We start from the raw sequence: 18,141 nt of genomic DNA, 5'->3' as shown, positions 1-18,141 counted from the left end.
AGAGGGGGAAGTCCTGCGGAGGAAACCAGTGCAGGTAAGTATGTGCCCCCAGCATCCAGCGCAAGCAGTGGTGGCCCTGTAAGTAGGACCTCCCCCATGACAGCCACCATGCCCCTCCCCTTTGACCTCTTACCATAGTGGTCAGAATATATTTATAATGAGCCGACGTCATCCCCAGCTCCGAGGCCTAAGAAGAAGAAGGAGCAGACATGAGACCACACAGAGCCACTAACGGTACGAGACCCCCCTGAGGTGAGCGCGGGGGCGGACCTTCTTCAGGATGAGGTGGGACATGGTCACGTTGGCGTCTATGATGATGGTGGACACTTTGTCGTCACGGATCTCCTTTAGTAACGGCGTGGGGTCATTGGTGTCGTCCAGCATCCGCACCGACAGGGTGTCCTTAGATATTAGGAACTGACGCACCAGCTCCTCCAGCCGCAGCAAACCTGAGGAGAGAACAGAGGGGGCGCTGATGAGCGCGGGCAGGACCACCACAGCAGGCGCACCCCGGGGAAGGGGCACATATCATGCAGGATCAGGGCAACCTCAAAAGATGGTCTCAGAGCTGGTTATACCCCTGCAGAGGTCACAGAGCATGCCCACTACACTCTCCCATAGAAGTGTATAAGTGATGTCAGAGCTCCCTCCTCCTCCCTGCAGAGGTCACAGAGCATGCCCACTACACCTTCCTATAGGTGATGTCAGCGCTCCCTATTGCTGTCACAGAGCATGCCCACTACACCTTCTTATAAGTGATGTCAGCGCTCCCTATTGCTGTCACAGAGCATGCCCACTACACCTTCTTATAAGTGATATCAGCGCTCCCTATTGCTGTCACAGAGCATGCCCACTACACTCTCCCATAGAAGTGTATAAGTGATGTCACAGCTCCCCTCCTCCTACCTTCAGAGGTCACAGAGCATGCCCACTACACTCTCCCATAGAAGTGTATAAGTGATGTCAGCGCTTCCCTCTCCCTCCCTGCAGAGGTCACAGAGCATGCCCACTACACTCTCCCATAGAAGTCTATAGGTAATGTCTCAGCTCCCCTCCTCCTCCCTGCAGAGGTCACAGAGCATGCCCACTACACTCTCCCATAGAAGTTTATAAGTAATATCACAGCTCCCCTCTCCCTCCCTGCAGAGGTCACAGAGCATGCCCACTACACTCTCCCATAGAAGTTTATAAGTAATATCACAGCTCCCCTCTCCCTCCCTGCAGAGGTCACAGAGCATGCCCACTACACTCTCCCATAGAAGTGTATAAGTGATGTCAGAGCTCCCTCCTCCTCCCTGCAGAGGTCACAGAGCATGCCCACTACACCTTCCTATAAGTGATGTCAGCGCTCCCTATTGCTGTCACAGAGCATGCCCACTACACTCTCCCATAGAAGTGTATAAGTGATGTCAGAGCTCCCTTCTCCCTCCCTGCAGAGGTCACAGAGCATGCCCACTACACTCTCCCATAGAAGTGTATAAGTGATGTCAGCGCTCCCCTCTCCCTCCCTGCAGAGGTCACAGAGCATGCCCACTACACTCTCCCATAGAAGTGTATAAGTGATGTCAGAGCTCCCCTCTCCCTCCCTGCAGAGGTCACAGAGCATGCCCACTACACTCTCCCATAGAAGTCTATAGGTAATGTCTCAGCTCCCCTCCTCCTCCCTGCAGAGGTCACAGAGCATGCCCACTACACTCTCCCATAGAAGTTTATAAGTAATATCACAGCTCCCCTCTCCCTCCCTGCAGAGGTCACAGAGCATGCCCACTACACTCTCCCATAGAAGTTTATAAGTAATATCACAGCTCCCCTCTCCCTCCCTGCAGAGGTCACAGAGCATGCCCACTACACTCTCCCATAGAAGTGTATAAGTGATGTCAGAGCTCCCCTCTCCCTCCCTGCAGAGGTCACAGAGCATGCCCACTACACTCTCCCATAGAAGTTTATAAGTGATGTCAGAGCTCCCCTCTCCCTCCCTGCAGAGGTCACAGAGCATGCCCACTACACCTTCTTATAAGTGATGTCAGCGCTCCCTATTGCTGTCACAGAGCATGCCCACTACACTCTCCCATAGAAGTGTATAAGTGATGTCAGAGCTCCCTCCTCCTCCCTGCAGAGGTCACAGAGCATGCCCACTACACCTTCTTATAAGTGATGGCAGCGCTCCCTATTGCTGTCACAGAGCATGCCCACTACACTCTCCCATAGAAGTGTATAAGTGATGTCAGAGCTCCCCTCTCCCTCCCTGCAGAGGCCACAGATCATGCCCACTACACTCTCCCATAGAAGTGTATAAGTGATGTCAGAGCTCCCTCTCCCTCCCTGCAGAGGTCACAGAGCATGCCCACTACACTCTCCCATAGAAGTGTATAAGTGATGTCAGAGCTCCCCTCTCCCTCCCTGCAGAGGTCACAGAGCATGCCCACTACACTCTGCCATAGAAGTGTATGAGTGATGTCACAGCTCCTCTCTCCCTCCCTGCAGAGGTCACAGAGCATGCCCACTACACTCTCCCATAGAAGTGTATAAGTGATGTCAGAGCTCCCTCTCCCTCCCTGCAGAGGTCACAGAGCATGCCCACTACACTCTCCCATAGAAGTGTATAAGTGATGTCAGAGCTCCCCTCTCCCTCCCTGCAGAGGTCACAGAGCATGCCCACTACACTCTCCCATAGAAGTGTATAAGTGATGTCAGAGCTCCCCTCTCCCTCCCTGTACAATGGCCGGGGTCACAGATCTCTTCGCCGCGTTCCTTCCACTCTTAGCTTCTGACTGAGATTCCTCCTGACATGTGTCTCACGCGTTTCACAGCCTTCGAGGGGCGAGAAACTGGAGGATTTATGTCATCAAAGATCCTAAAATTAGTTTAAAGGGAAAGTAATTATTCTGCTAGCACCAGCTGTGGATTTACAGAAAGGCCCGTGCCTGCTGGAGCACCGAGGGAGGGGGCCGTGCCTGCTGGAGCACCGAGGGAGGGGGCCGTGCCTGCTGGAGCACCGAGGGAGGGGGCCGTGCCTGCTGGAGCACCGAGGGAGGGGGCCGTGCCTGCTGGAGCACCGAGGGAGGGGGCCGTGCCTGCTGGAGCACCGAGGGAGGGGGCCGTGCCTGCTGGAGCACCGAGGGAGGGGGCCGTGCCTGCTGGAGCACCAGGGGAGGGGGCCGTGCCTGCTGGAGCACCAAGGGAGGGAGGGGGCCGTGCCTGCTGGAGCACCGAGGGAGGGAGGGGGCCGTGCCTGCTGGAGCACCGAGGGAGGGAGGGGGCCGTGCCTGCTGGAGCACCGAGGGAGGGAGGGGGCCGTGCCTGCTGGAGCACCGAGGGAGGGAGGGGGCCGTGCCTGCTGGAGCACCAGGGGAGGGGACCGTGCCTGCTGGAGCACCGAGGGAGGGGGCCGTGCCTGCTGGAGCACCGAGGGAGGGGGCCGTGCCTGCTGGAGCACCGGGGGAGGGGGGGGGCCGTGCCTGCTGGAGCACCGGGGGAGGGGGCCGTGCCTGCTGGAGCACCGGGGGAGGGGGCCCTGCCTGCTGGAGCACCGGGGGAGGGGGCCCTGCCTGCTGGAGCACCGGGGGAGGGGGCCCTGCCTGCTGGAGCACCGGGGGAGGGGGCCCTGCCTGCTGGAGCACCGGGGGAGGGGACCCTGCCTGCTGGAGCACCGGGGGAGGGGACCCTGCCTGCTGGAGCACCGGGGGAGGGGGCCCTGCCTGCTGGAGCACCAGGGGAGGGGGCCCTGCCTGCTGGAGCACAGGGGGAGGGGGCCCTGCCTGCTGGAGCACAGGGGGAGGGGGCCCTGCCTGCTGGAGCACAGGGGGAGGGGGCCCTGCCTGCTGGAGCACCGGGGAGGGGGCCGTACCTGCTGGAGCACCGGGGGAGGGGGCCGTGCCTGCTGGAGCACCGGGGGAGGAGGTCGTACCTGCTGGAGCACCGGGGGAGGGGGCCCTGCCTGCTGGAGCACCATGGGAGGGGGCCGTACCTGCTGGAGCACCGGGGGAGGGGGCAGTACCTGCTGGAGCACCGGGAGAGGGGGCCCTGCCTGCTGGAGCACCGAGGGAGGGGGCCGTGCCTGCTGGAGCACCGAGGGAGGGTGCGTGCCTGCTGGAGCACCGGGAGAGGGGGCCCTGCCTGCTGGAGCACCGAGGGAGGGGGCCGTGCCTGCTGGAGCACTGGGGGAGGGGGCCGTGCCTGCTGGAGCACTGGGGGAGGGGGCCCTGCCTGCTGGAGCACTGGGGGAGGGGGCCCTGCCTGCTGGAGCACCGAGGGAGGGGGCCGTGCCTGCTGGTGCACCGAGGGAGGGGGCCGTGCCTGCTGGAGCACCGAGGGAGGGAGCCGTGCCTGCTGGAGCACTGAGGGAGGGGGCCGTGCCTGCTGGAGCACCGAGGGAGGGGGCCGTGCCTGCTGGTGCACCGAGGGAGGGATGGGGCCCTGCCTGCTGGAGCACCGAGGGAGGGAGCCGTGCCTGCTGGAGCACTGAGGGAGGGGACCGTGCCTGCTGGAGCACTGAGGGAGGGGACCGTGCCTGCTGGAGCACTGAGGGAGGGGGCCCTGCCTGCTGGAGCACCAGGGGAGGGGGCCCTGCCTGCTGGAGCACCAGGGGAGGGGGCCCTGCCTGCTGGAGCACCGAGGGAGGGGGCCTTGCCTGCTGGAGCACCGAGGGAGGGGGCCTTGCCTGCTGGAGCACTGAGGGAGGGGGCCGTGCCTGCTTATTAAATTCTACCCCGTGTGGCACAGTCCTGCTCCACCCCTACACTCAATGATTGGGATCCCCTAATAAAAGAAAGCGGATAACAAGAAAAATATGTGCAACAATGAATTTAGCTCCTCCCCTAGTGCACCAAGAGGCATATTTGAATAAATATGAAATATAAATTTTCTGACAATGAGAAAATTCTAAGCAACTGGTTCTCATTGTAGTCACATGATGTATCCTGGTCACACAGCGCTCTGAATGTCATGTGACCCATCATGGCGACCTGAAGCAGTGAGTCATGTGACGTCTCCTGGTCACACAGTGCTCTGAATATCATGTGACCCGTCATGGCGGCCAGAAGCAGTGAGTCATGTGAAGTCTCCTGCTCACACGTCGCTGTGGAATATCATGTGACGCGTCATGGCGGCCAGAAGCAGTGAGTCACATGACGTATCCCGGTCACACGTCGCTCTGAATATCATGTGACCCGTCATGGCGGCCAGGAGCAGTGAGTCACATGACGTCTCCTGGTCACACGTTGCTCTGAATAACATGTGACCCGTCATGGCGGCCAAGAGCAGTGAGTCACATGACGTATCCCGGTCACACGTCGCTCTGAATGTCATGTGACCCGTCATGGCGGCCAAGAGCAGTGAGTCACATGATGTCTCCCGGTCACACGTCGCTGTGGAATATCATGTGACCCGTCATGGCGACCAGGAGCAGTGAGTCACATGACGTCTCCTGGTCACACAGCGCTCTGAATATCATGTGACCCATCATGGCGGCCAGAAGCAGTGAGTCATGTGACGTCTCCTGGTCACACGGTGCTCTGAATATCATGTGACCCATCATGGCGGCCAGAAGCAGTGAGTCATGTGACGTCTCCTGGTCACACAGTGCTCTGAATATCATGTGACCCGTCATGGCGGCCAGAAGCAGTGAGTCATGTGACGTCTCCTGGTCACACGTCGCTGTGGAATATCATGTGACCCGTCATGGCGGCCAGAAGCAGTGAGTCACATGACGTATCCCGGTCACACGTCGCTCTGAATATCATGTGACCCGTCATGGCGGCCAGGAGCAGTGAGTCACATGACGTCTCCTGGTCACACGTTGCTCTGAATTACATGTGATCCGTCATGGCGGCCAAGAGCAGTGAGTCACATGACATCTCCTGGTCACACAGCGCTCTGAATGTCATGTGACCCGTCATGGCGGCCAAGAGCAGTGAGTCACATGACGTCTCCTGGTCACACGTCGCTGTGGAATAACATGTGACCCATCATGGCAGCCAGGAGCAGTGAGTCACATGACGTCTCCTGGTCACATGTCGCTCTGAATATCATGTGACCCGTCATGGCGGCCAGGAGCAGTGAGTCACGTGACGTCTCCTGGTCACAGGTCGCTGTGGAATTACATGCGGCGTGTTCTGGCTCGCTCTGTAGGACTCGCACATTCCCTTCGGTGTCAGTACGGATGATGAGAACACACTGGCGCTGTCAGCTGAGATTACCGCGTCCAGGCGTAACGCGCGTCTCATCGCCAGCGAGAGTGCGAGGGGGAGAACATGAGACGTACGCAGTCAATCTCACAGATTTCACGTCAGATAAATACAAGAAAGACACGACTCATCCGTGAGCGGGAAGACGCGGAACTGCTCTGCTGAAGGCAGGAAGGGGGCGCTACAGGCCAACGTGTATGTATGGATGAGCCCGTAACTACAACATGACCGAACCCCCTAATTCTACAAGGTGAGGTGAGATGGTGCCTGAGGTCACACCACACATAATCGTGAAGGACATCATCACCCTCCTCCAACATCTTCAGGTCTATGAGGTCACACCACACATAATCGTGAAGGACATCATCACCCTCCTCCAACATCTTCAGGTCTATGATGTCACACCACACATAATCGTGAAGGACATCATCACCCTCCTCCAACATCTTCAGGTCTATGATGTCACACCACACATAATCGTGAATGTCATCATCATCCTTCTCCAACATCTTCAGGTCTATGAGGTCACACCACACATAATCGTGAAGGACCTCATCACCCTCCTCCAACATCTTCAGGTCTATGAGGTCACACCACACATAATCGTGAATGTCATCATCATCCTTCTCCAACATCTTCAGGTCTATGAGGTCACACCACACATAATCGTGAAGGACCTCATCACCGTCCTCCAACATCTTCAGGTCTATGAGGTCACACCACACATAATCGTGAAGGACCTCATCACCGTCCAACATCTTCAGGTCTATGAGGTCACACCACACATAATCGTGAAGGACATCATCACCCTCCTCCAACATCTTCAGGTCTATGAGGTCACACCACACATAATCGTGAAGGACATCATCACCCTCCTCCAACATCTTCAGGTCTATGAGGTCACACCACACATAATCGTGAAGGACATCATCACCCTCCTCCAACATCTTCAGGTCTATGAGGTCACACCACACATAATCGTGAAGGACATCATCACCCTCCTCCAACATCTTCAGGTCTATGAGGCCACACCACACATAATCATAAAGGACATAATCACCGTCCTCCAACATCTTCAGGTCTATGAGGTCACACCACACATAATCGTGAAGGACATCATCACCCTCCTCCAACATCTTCAGGTCTATGAGGCCACACCACACATAATCATAAAGGACATAATCACCGTCCTCCAACATCTTCAGGTCTATGATGTCACACCACACATAATCGTGAAGGACCTCATCACCGTCCTCCAACATCTTCAGGTCTATGATGTCACACCACACATAATCGTGAATGTCATCATCATCCTTCTCCAACATCTTCAGGTCTATGAGGTCACACCACACATTAATCGTGAAGGACATCATCACCCTCCTCCAACATCTTCAGGTCTATGAGGTCACACCACACATAATCGTGAAGGACCTCATCACCCTCCTCCAACATCTTCAGGTCTACGAGGTCACACCACACATAATCATGAAGGACATCATCACCCTCCTCCAACATCTTCAGGTCTATGAGGTCACACCACACGTAATCGTGAATGACATCATCACCCTCCTCCAACATCTTCAGGTCTACGAGGTCACACCACACATAATCATGAAGGACATCATCACCCTCCTCCAACATCTTCAGGTCTATGAGGTCACACCACACGTAATCGTGAATGTCATCATCACCCTCCTCCAACATCTTCAGGTCTATGAGGTCACACTACACATAATCGTGAAGGACCTCATCACCGTCCTCCAACATCTTCAGGTCTATGAGGTCACACCACACATAATCGTGAAGGACCTCATCACCGTCCTCCAACATCTTCAGGTCTATGAGTTCACACCACACATAATCATGAAGGATATCATCACCCCCCTCCAACATCTTCCGTTCTATGAGGTCACACCACACATAATCGTGAAGGACATCATCATCCTCCTCCAACATCTTCAGGTCTATGAGGTCACACCACACATAATCGTGAAGGACATCATCACCCTCCTCCAACATCTTCTGTTCTATGAGGTCACACCACACATAATCGTGAAGGACATCATCACCCTCCTCCAACATCATCAGGTCTATGAGGTCACACCACACATAATCGTGAAGGACCTCATCACCGTCCTCCAACATCTTCAGGTCTATGAGGTCACACCATACATAATCGTGAAGGACCACATCACCGTCCTCCAACATCTTCAGGTCTATGAGGTCACACCACACATTAATCGTGAAGGACATCATCACCCTCCTCCAACATCTTCAGGTCTATGAGGTCACACCACACATAATCGTGAAGGACCTCATCACCCTCCTCCAACATCTTCAGGTCTACGAGGTCACACCACACATAATCTTGAATGACATCATCACCCTCCTCCAACATCTTCAGGTCTACGAGGTCACACCACACATAATCATGAAGGACATCATCACCCTCCTCCAACATCTTCAGGTCTATGAGGTCACACCACACGTAATCGTGAATGTCATCATCACCCTCCTCCAACATCTTCAGGTCTATGAGGTCACACTACACATAATCGTGAAGGACCTCATCACCGTCCTCCAATATCTTCAGGTCTATGAGGTCACACCACACATAATCGTGAAGGACCTCATCACCGTCCTCCAACATCTTCAGGTCTATGAGTTCACACCACACATAATCATGAAGGATATCATCACCCTCCTCCAACATCTTCAGGTCTATGAGGTCACACCACACATAATCGTGAAGGACATCATCATCCTCCTCCAACATCTTCAGGTCTATGAGGTCACACCACACATAATCGTGAAGGACATCATCACCCTCCTCCAACATCTTCAGGTCTATGAGGTCACACCACACATAATCGTGAAGGACATCATCACCCTCCTTCAACATCTTCAGGTCTTCGAGGTCACACCACACATAATAGTGAAGGACATCATCACCCTCCTCCAACATCTTCAGGTCTACGAGGTCACACCAAACATAATCGTGAAGGACATCATCACCCTCCTCCAACATCTTCAGGTCTATGAGGTCACACCACACATAATCGTGGAGGACATCATCACCCTCCTCCAACATCATCAGGTCTATGAGGTCACACCACACATAATCGTGAAGGACATCATCACCCTCCTCCAACATCTTCAGGTCTATGAGGTCACACCACACATAATCGTGAAGGACATCATCATCCTCCTCCAACATCTTCAGGTCTATGAGGTCACACCACACATAATCGTGAAGGACATCATCACCCTCCTCCAACATCTTCTGTTCTAGGAGGTCACACCACACATAATCGTGAAGGACATCATCACCCTCCTCCAACATCATCAGGTCTATGAGGTCACACCACACATAATCGTGAAGGACCTCATCACCGTCCTCCAACATCTTCAGGTCTATGAGGTCACACCACACATAATCGTGAAGGACCTCATCACCGTCCTCCAACATCTTCAGGTCTATGAGGTCACACCACACATAATCGTGAAGGACATCATCACCCTCCTCCAACATCTTCAGGTCTACGAGGTCACACCAAACATAATAGTGAAGGACATCATCACCCTCCTCCAACATCTTCAGGTCTATGAGGTCACACCACACATAATCGTGAAGGACATCATCACCCTCCTCCAACATCTTCAGGTCTATGAGGTCACACCACACATAATCGTGAAGGACCTCATCACCGTCCTCCAACATCTTCAGGTCTATGAGGTCACACCACACATAATCGTGAAGGACCTCATCACCGTCCTCCAACATCTTCAGGTCTATGAGGTCACACCACACATAATCGTGAAGGACATCATCACCCTCCTCCAATATCTTCAGGTCTATGAGGTCACACCACACATAATCGTGGAGGACATCATCACCCTCCTTCAATATCTTCAGGTCTATGAGGTCACACTTACACTCGGCCTTGGCACAGATGAGGCTGGTGGATGGGTTGTGGAAGGACTTCAGGATGTGGGACACCGCCAGACTTATATCTTCATTACTGGGGTACAGGCTGACTGATGCAAAGCGCAAGTACTGGAGCTTGGGGGCTTCTTCTGGTCCCACCTTTATATGAGGAATCTACGAGAAGAGAAAAGAGGGCACATGGATTATTCAGGAATCTGTGCTGGACAATGGGTCATTGCGGGTCACCACTAACTACCATGGATGAAGGGGAACAGGTCTCGGGCATCTCCAGAAGACCATTTATGAAAAGCAAGCCTTGGAGAATATCACCCCATTAAGAAAATCAATTGTTTGAGAAGATCGCTCCTTCATGAAGAACACACCCTGAGAAAGGTCATGTCTTAAAAAAGTCCATTTGAGAAGTCCATGTTCTTCACGAAGACCCTCCCTGATCTGCACCTTATTTACAGCACTTGATGACTCATCTAGATGTCCTACAGATGCAGGAGACGTTAGTGTGACATGTACCTTTATAATACCCTCTCTGGATCTTGTCATCCTTGCCCCATCCATGAATGAATGAGGTCCTGCAGACTGACCACTTTGATTAAAGACTAAAGACATTTTGGGCACCCCCTTCCTGTGCAGTGTCTCTACCTCTCAACAGCGCATCCTTCCTGTGCAAGCTCTCTTCAGCCCCCCCCCTTCCTGTGCGGTGTCTGTAGCTTCCAGCAGCTCCCCCTTCCTGTGCAGTGTCTCTACCTCCCTGCAGCACCCACTTCCTGTGCAGTGTCTCTACCTCCCTGCAGCACCCACTTCCTGTGCAGTGTCTCTTCCTCCCTGCAGCTTCCCTCTCCTGTGCAGTGTCTGTACCTCCCTGCAGCTCCCCCTTCCTGTGCAGTGTCTGTACCTCTCTGTGTCGCCCCCTTCCTGTGCAGTGTCTGTACCTCTCTGTGTCACCACCTTCCTGTGCAGTGTCTGTACCTCTCTGTGTCACCCCCTTCCTGTGCAGTGTCTGTACCTCTCTGTGTCACCCCCTTCCTGTGCAGTGTCTGTACCTCCCTGCAGCGCCCCCTTCCTGTGCAGTGTCTATACCTCTCTGCAGCTCCCCCTTCCTGTGCAGTGTCTCTACCTCCCTGCAGCTCCCCTCTCCTGTGCAGTGTCTCTACCTCCCTGCAGCGCCCCCTTCCTGTGCAGTGTCTATACCTCTCTGCAGCTCCCCCTTCCTGTGCAGTGTTTCTACCTCCCTGCAGCTCCCTCTTCCTGTGCAGTCTCTACCTCTCTGCAGCTCCCGCTTCCTGTGCAGTGTTGGTACCTCTCTGCAGCTCCCGCTTCCTGTGCAGTGTCTATACCTCTCTGCAGCTCCCCCTTCCTGTGCAGTGTCTCTACCTCCCTGCAGCTCCCGCTTCCTGTGCAGTGTCTATACCTCTCTGCAGCTCCCTCTTCCTGTGCAGTGTCTCTACCTCTCTGCAGCTCCGGCTTCCTGTGCAGTGTCTGTACCTCCGTGCAGTGCCCCCTTCCTGTGCAGTGGCTTTACCTCTCTGCAGAGCCCTCTTCCTGTGCAGTGTCTGTACCTCCCTGCAGCTCCTCCTTCCTGTGCAGTGTTTAAACCTCCCCACAGCACCCACTTCCTGTGCAGTGTCTCTACCTCTCTGCAGCTCCTCCTTCCTGTGCAGTGTTTGTACCTCCCTGCAGCGCCCCCTTCCTCTGCAGTGTCTATACCTTCCTGAAGCTCCCCTTTCCTGTGCAGTATCCTTACATTCCTGCAGCTCCCCCTTCCTGTGCCGTGTCTCTACCTCCCTGCAGCGCCCCCTTCCTGTGCAGTGTCTGTACCTCTCTGTGCTGCCTCCTTCCTGTGCAGTGTCTGTACCTCTCTGCAGCGCCCCCTTCCTGTGCAGTGTCTGTACCTCTGTGTCGCCCCCTTCCTGTGCAGTGTCTGTAGCTCTCAGTGTCGCCCCCTTCCTGTGCAGTGTCTGTAGCTCTCAGTGTCGCCCCCTTCCTGTGCAGTGTCTGTAGCTCTCAGTGTCGCCCCCTTCCTGTGCAGTGTCTGTAGCTCTCAGTGTCGCCCCCTTCCTGTGCAGTGTCTGTACCTCTCAGTGTCGCCCCCTTTCTGTGCAGTGTCTGTAGCTCTCTGTGTCGCCCCCTTCCTGTGCAGTGTCTGTAGCTCTATGTGTCGCCCCCTTCCTGTGCAGTGTCTGTACCTCCCTGCAGCTCCCCCTTCCTGTGCAGTGTCTGTACCTCTCTGTGTCGCCCCCTTCCTGTGCAGTGTCTGTACCTCTCTGTGTCACCACCTTCCTGTGCAGTGTCTGTACCTCTCTGTGTCACCCCCTTCCTGTGCAGTGTCTGTACCTCTCTGTGTCACCCCCTTCCTGTGCAGTGTCTGTACCTCCCTGCAGCGCCCCCTTCCTGTGCAGTGTCTATACCTCTCTGCAGCTCCCCCTTCCTGTGCAGTGTCTCTACCTCCCTGCAGCTCCCCTCTCCTGTGCAGTGTCTCTACCTCCCTGCAGCGCCCCCTTCCTGTGCAGTGTCTATACCTCTCTGCAGCTCCCCCTTCCTGTGCAGTGTTTCTACCTCCCTGCAGCTCCCTCTTCCTGTGCAGTCTCTACCTCTCTGCAGCTCCCGCTTCCTGTGCAGTGTTGGTACCTCTCTGCAGCTCCCGCTTCCTGTGCAGTGTCTATACCTCTCTGCAGCTCCCCCTTCCTGTGCAGTGTCTCTACCTCCCTGCAGCTCCCGCTTCCTGTGCAGTGTCTATACCTCTCTGCAGCTCCCTCTTCCTGTGCAGTGTCTCTACCTCTCTGCAGCTCCGGCTTCCTGTGCAGTGTCTGTACCTCCGTGCAGTGCCCCCTTCCTGTGCAGTGGCTTTACCTCTCTGCAGAGCCCTCTTCCTGTGCAGTGTCTGTACCTCCCTGCAGCTCCTCCTTCCTGTGCAGTGTTTAAACCTCCCCACAGCACCCACTTCCTGTGCAGTGTCTCTACCTCTCTGCAGCTCCTCCTTCCTGTGCAGTGTTTGTACCTCCCTGCAGCGCCCCCTTCCTCTGCAGTGTCTATACCTTCCTGAAGCTCCCCTTTCCTGTGCAGTATCCTTACATTCCTGCAGCTCCCCCTTCCTGTGCCGTGTCTCTACCTCCCTGCAGCGCCCCCTTCCTGTGCAGTGTCTGTACCTCTCTGTGCTGCCTCCTTCCTGTGCAGTGTCTGTACCTCTCTGCAGCGCCCCCTTCCTGTGCAGTGTCTGTACCTCTGTGTCGCCCCCTTCCTGTGCAGTGTCTGTAGCTCTCAGTGTCGCCCCCTTCCTGTGCAGTGTCTGTAGCTCTCAGTGTCGCCCCCTTCCTGTGCAGTGTCTGTAGCTCTCAGTGTCGCCCCCTTCCTGTGCAGTGTCTGTAGCTCTCAGTGTCGCCCCCTTCCTGTGCAGTGTCTGTACCTCTCAGTGTCGCCCCCTTTCTGTGCAGTGTCTGTAGCTCTCTGTGTCGCCCCCTTCCTGTGCAGTGTCTGTAGCTCTATGTGTCGCCCCCTTCCTGTGCAGTGTCTGTAGCTCTCTGTGTCGCCCCCTTCCTGTGCAGTGTCTGTAGCTCTCTGTGTCGCCCCCTTCCTGTGCAGTGTCTGTAGCTCTGTGTCGCCCCCTTCCTGTGCAGTGTCTGTAGCTCTCAGTGTCGCCCCCTTCCTGTGCAGTGTCTGTAGCTCTCTGTGTCGCCCCCTTCCTGTGCAGTGTCTGTAGCTCTCTGTGTCGCCCCCTTCCTGTGCAGTGTCTGTACCTCTGTGTCGCCCCCTTCCTGTGCAGTGTCTGTAGCTCTCAGTGTCGCCCCCTTCCTGTACAGTGTCTGTAGCTCTCTGTGTCGCCCCCTTCCTGTGCAGTGTCTGTAGCTCTCTGTGTCGCCCCCTTCCTGTGCAGTGTCTGTAGCTCTCTGCAGCGCCCCCTTCCTGTGCAGTGTCTGTAGCTCTCAGTGTCGCCCCCTTCCTGTGCAGTGTCTGTAGCTCTCTGTGTCGCCCCCTTCCTGTGCAGTGTCTGTAGCTCTCAGTGTCGCCCCCTTCCTGTGCAGTGTCTGTACCTCTGTGTCGCCCCCTTCCTGTGCAGTGTCTGTACCTCTGTGTCGCCCCCTCTGTGCAGTGTCTGTAGCTCTCTGTGTCGCCCCCTTCCTGTGCAGTGTCTGTAGCTCTCAGAGTCGCCCCCTTCCTGTGCAGTGTCTGTAGCTCTCAGTGTCGCCCCCTTCCTGCCGCTCACCCTCCTGCGCGGTGATTATGTGCTGCAGTCAGTCTCCTCGCCCTCATCTCTGCGGCGGCGGCAGGAAGGAAAGCAATAATTACTTTTTAATAATCCTATTTACTGGGAGACGCGGCGGTAATTAAAGGAGCGGCGCCATCTCATTGTTCCCTGCGTCTGATGTCTCCATGAAAGGCTCCGATTCCCAGAAAATCCCTTCCATCCATCGCCCCTCGGGCGGGGCCCCAAGACCCGGGAATGGAGAGACCTGCGCCCAGAGGAGGCCCCAGGGAGATCCGCGACCCAGTGTGACTGGTTCTGTACTGGCCAGAACCAGACGGGTCCATGTTCACCTGTGATAGGGGGCGCCATCACATCGGGCAACGCAAATCTCTTTGTCTCTGCCGTTAGTGACCGGAAATAACGGATTCACATCCCAAAGGTCGGTGGTTCGGGCCCCGATTTCTCTGCAGGACTTGTGCTGTTTGTCAATATGTGACGACACTGCCCCGATGTTACCCCCATGGACTGGTGAATATGTAACTGCCCCCGATGTTACCCCCATGTACTGGTGAATATGTAACTGCCCCCGATGTTACCCCCATGTACTGGTGAATATGTTACTGCCCCCGGTGTTACCCCCATGTACTGGTGAATATGTTACTGCCCCCGGTGTTACCCCCATGTACTGGTGAATATGTTACTGCCCCCGGTGTTACCCCCATGTACTGGTGAATATGTTACTGCCCCCGGTGTTACCCCCATGTACTGGTGAATATGTTACTGCCCCCGGTGTTACCCCCATGTACTGGTGAATATGTAACTGCCCCCGATAATACTATGGGCCTGTACTAGTCTATGGTTCTGTATTATGGGCCTGTACCAGTCTATGGTTCGGTATTATGGGCCTGTACTAGTCTATGGTTCTGTATTATGGGCCTGTACCGGTCTGTGGTTCTGTATTATGGGCCTGTACTAGTCTATGGTTCTGTATTATGGGCCTGTACCAGTCTGTGGTTCTGTATTATGGGCCTGTACCAGTCTATGGTTCTGTATTATGGGCCTGTACTAGTCTATGGTTCTGTATTATGGGCCTGTACTAGTCTATGGTTCTGTATTATGGGCCTGTACCAGTCTATGGTTCTGTATTATGGGCCTGCACCAGTCTATGGTTCTGTATTATGGGCCTGTACCAGTCTGTGGTTCTGTATTATGGGCCTGTACCAGTCTATGGTTCTGTATTATGGGCCTGTACCAGTCTGTGGTTCTGTACTATGGGCCTGTACCAGTCTATGGTTCTGTATTATGGGCCTGTACCAGTCTATGGTTCTATATTATGGGCCTGTACCAGTCTGTGGTTCTGTATTATGGGCCTGTACCAGTCTATGGTTCTGTATTATGGGCCTGTACCAGTCTATGGTTCTGTATTATCGGCCTGTACCAGTCTGTGGTTCTGTATTATGGGCCTGTACCAGTCTGTGGTTCTGTACTATGGGCCTGTACCAGTCTATGGTTCTGTATTATGGGCCTGTACTAGTCTATGGTTCTGTATTATGGGCCTGTACCAGTCTGTGGTTCTGTATTATGGGCCTGTACCAGTCTATGGTTCTGTATTATGGGCCTGTACCAGTCTGTGGTTCTGTACTATGGGCCTGTACCAGTCTATGGTTCTGTATTATGGGCCTGTACCAGTCTGTGGTTCTGTACTATGGGCCTGTACCAGTCTATGGTTCTGTATTATGGGCCTGTACCAGTCTATGGTTCTGTATTATGGGCCTGCACCAGTCTATGGTTCTGTATTATGGGCCTGTACCAGTCTATGGTTCTGTATTATGGGCCTGTACTAGTCTATGGTTCTGTATTATGGGCCTGTACTAGTCTATGGTTCTGTATTATGGGCCTGCACCAGTCTATGGTTCTGTATTATGGGCCTGTACCAGTCTATGGTTCTGTATTATGGGCCTGCACCAGTCTATGGTTCTGTATTATGGGCCTGTACCAGTCTATGGTTCTGTATTATGGGCCTGTACCAGTCTATGGTTCTGTACTATGGGCCTGTACCAGTCTGTGGTTCTGTATTATGGGCCTGTACCAGTCTATGGTTCTGTATTATGGGCCTGTACCAGTCTGTGGTTCTGTAGTATGGGCCTGTACCAGTCTGTGGTTCTGTATTATGGGCCTGTACCAGTCTGTGGTTCTGTATTATGGGCCTGTACCAGTCTGTGGTTCTGTAGTATGGGCCTGTACCAGTCTATGGTTCTGTATTATGGGCCTGTACCAGTCTGTGGTTCTGTATTATGGGCCTGTACCAGTCTGTGGTTCTGTATTATGGGCCTGTACCAGTCTATGGTTCTGTATTATGGGCCTGTACCAGTCTGTGGTTCTGTATTATGGGCCTGTACCAGTCTATGGTTTTGTATTATGGGCCTGTACCAGTCTGTGGTTCTGTAGTATGGGCCTGTACCAGTCTGTGGTTCTGTAGTATGGGCCTGTACCAGTCTGTGGTTCTGTATTATGGGCCTGTACCAGTCTGTGGTTCTGTAGTATGGGCCTGTACCAGTCTGTGGTTCTGTACTATGGGCCTGTACCAGTCTGTGGTTTTGTACTATGGGCCTGTACCAGTCTGTGGTTCTGTAGTATGGGCCTGTACCAGTCTGTGGTTCTGTATTATGGGCCTGTACCAGTCTATGGTTCTGTATTATGGGCCTGTACCAGTCTGTGGTTCTGTATTATGGGCCTGCACCAGTCTGTGGTTCTGTATTATGGGCCTGTACCAGTCTGTGGTTCTGTATTATGGGCCTGTACCAGTCTATGGTTCTGTATTATGGGCCTGTACCAGTCTGTGGTTCTGTAGTATGGGCCTGTACCAGTCTATGGTTCTGTATTATGGGCCTGTACCAGTCTATGGTTCTGTATTATGGGCCTGTACCAGTCTATGGTTCTGTATTATGGGCCTGTACCAGTCTATGGTTCTGTATTATGGGCCTGTACCAGTCTATGGTTCTGTATTATGGGCCTGTACCAGTCTATGGTTCTGTATTATGGGCCTGTACCAGTCTATGGTTCTGTATTATGGGCCTGTACCAGTCTATGGTTCTGTATTATGGGCCTGTACCAGTCTATGGTTCTGTAGTATGGGCCTGTACCAGTCTGTGGTTCTGTATTATGGGCCTGTACCAGTCTGTGGTTCTGTATTATGGGCCTGCACCAGTCTGTGGTTCTGTATTATGGGCCTGCACCAGTCTGTGGTTCTGTATTATGGGCCTGTACCAGTCTGTGGTTCTGTATTATGGGCCTGTACCAGTCTGTGGTTCTGTATTATGGGCCTGTACCAGTCTGCGGTTCTGTATTGGGCCTAGGAGAGGGTCCTCACTCCCCCATATACACCGTGTACATTCCATGGACCCTGCGTGGTCCTTACCTCCTTCTCTCCACAGATATGGCTGACGGTGGACGCAGAGGCCGGGCTGGTTGAGGGTCCCAGGACAGAGACCACCCCTTTAGGTAAGATCTGACACACTGTAAAAAAAAATATGGAAAAATAAGGTCAAATCGGGTAAATTCCCCCATATACATATATAGGGTGCGGGGGATGGGGTGTCAGCTGGAGATGTCCGTCCCTCGTGTTCTCCTCATTACCCTCCCCCGCTTCTCCCCCCGGGGGTAGTCAGTATGGAGCCTCTGATTAATGCCGGGGGTCCGGGTCATGTTTGATAATTGCGCCCCATTGATTCTATCCTCGGCTCCCCCGCCCCCGGGGCCTCACGCACCGCTCAGGACAGAACGCGCTCATTAGGGCTTAATTCACACAGTGACAGACATTCATCTGCTCC

General features: G+C 54.3%; 1 protein-coding gene across 1 annotated transcript; it reads right to left on the bottom strand.

Annotated features, from left to right (window-relative positions):
- Positions 1 to 133: 133 nt before the first annotated feature.
- LOC140112248 (glutamate receptor ionotropic, kainate 5-like) lies at positions 134 to 17,827 on the bottom strand (the record flags this gene model as incomplete). Its single annotated transcript, XM_072132442.1, has 4 exons — positions 134 to 187; positions 271 to 449; positions 10,122 to 10,287; positions 17,730 to 17,827. Coding segments are annotated over 4 exons (497 nt in total), but the record flags the coding sequence as incomplete, so codon positions are not given.
- Positions 17,828 to 18,141: the final 314 nt, after the last annotated feature.

Source organism: Engystomops pustulosus, unplaced genomic scaffold, assembly GCF_040894005.1.
Source record: "Engystomops pustulosus unplaced genomic scaffold, aEngPut4.maternal MAT_SCAFFOLD_664, whole genome shotgun sequence".
Classification (NCBI taxonomy): domain Eukaryota; kingdom Metazoa; phylum Chordata; class Amphibia; order Anura; family Leptodactylidae; genus Engystomops; species Engystomops pustulosus.
This window is presented reverse-complemented; position numbering and strand designations above follow the sequence as displayed.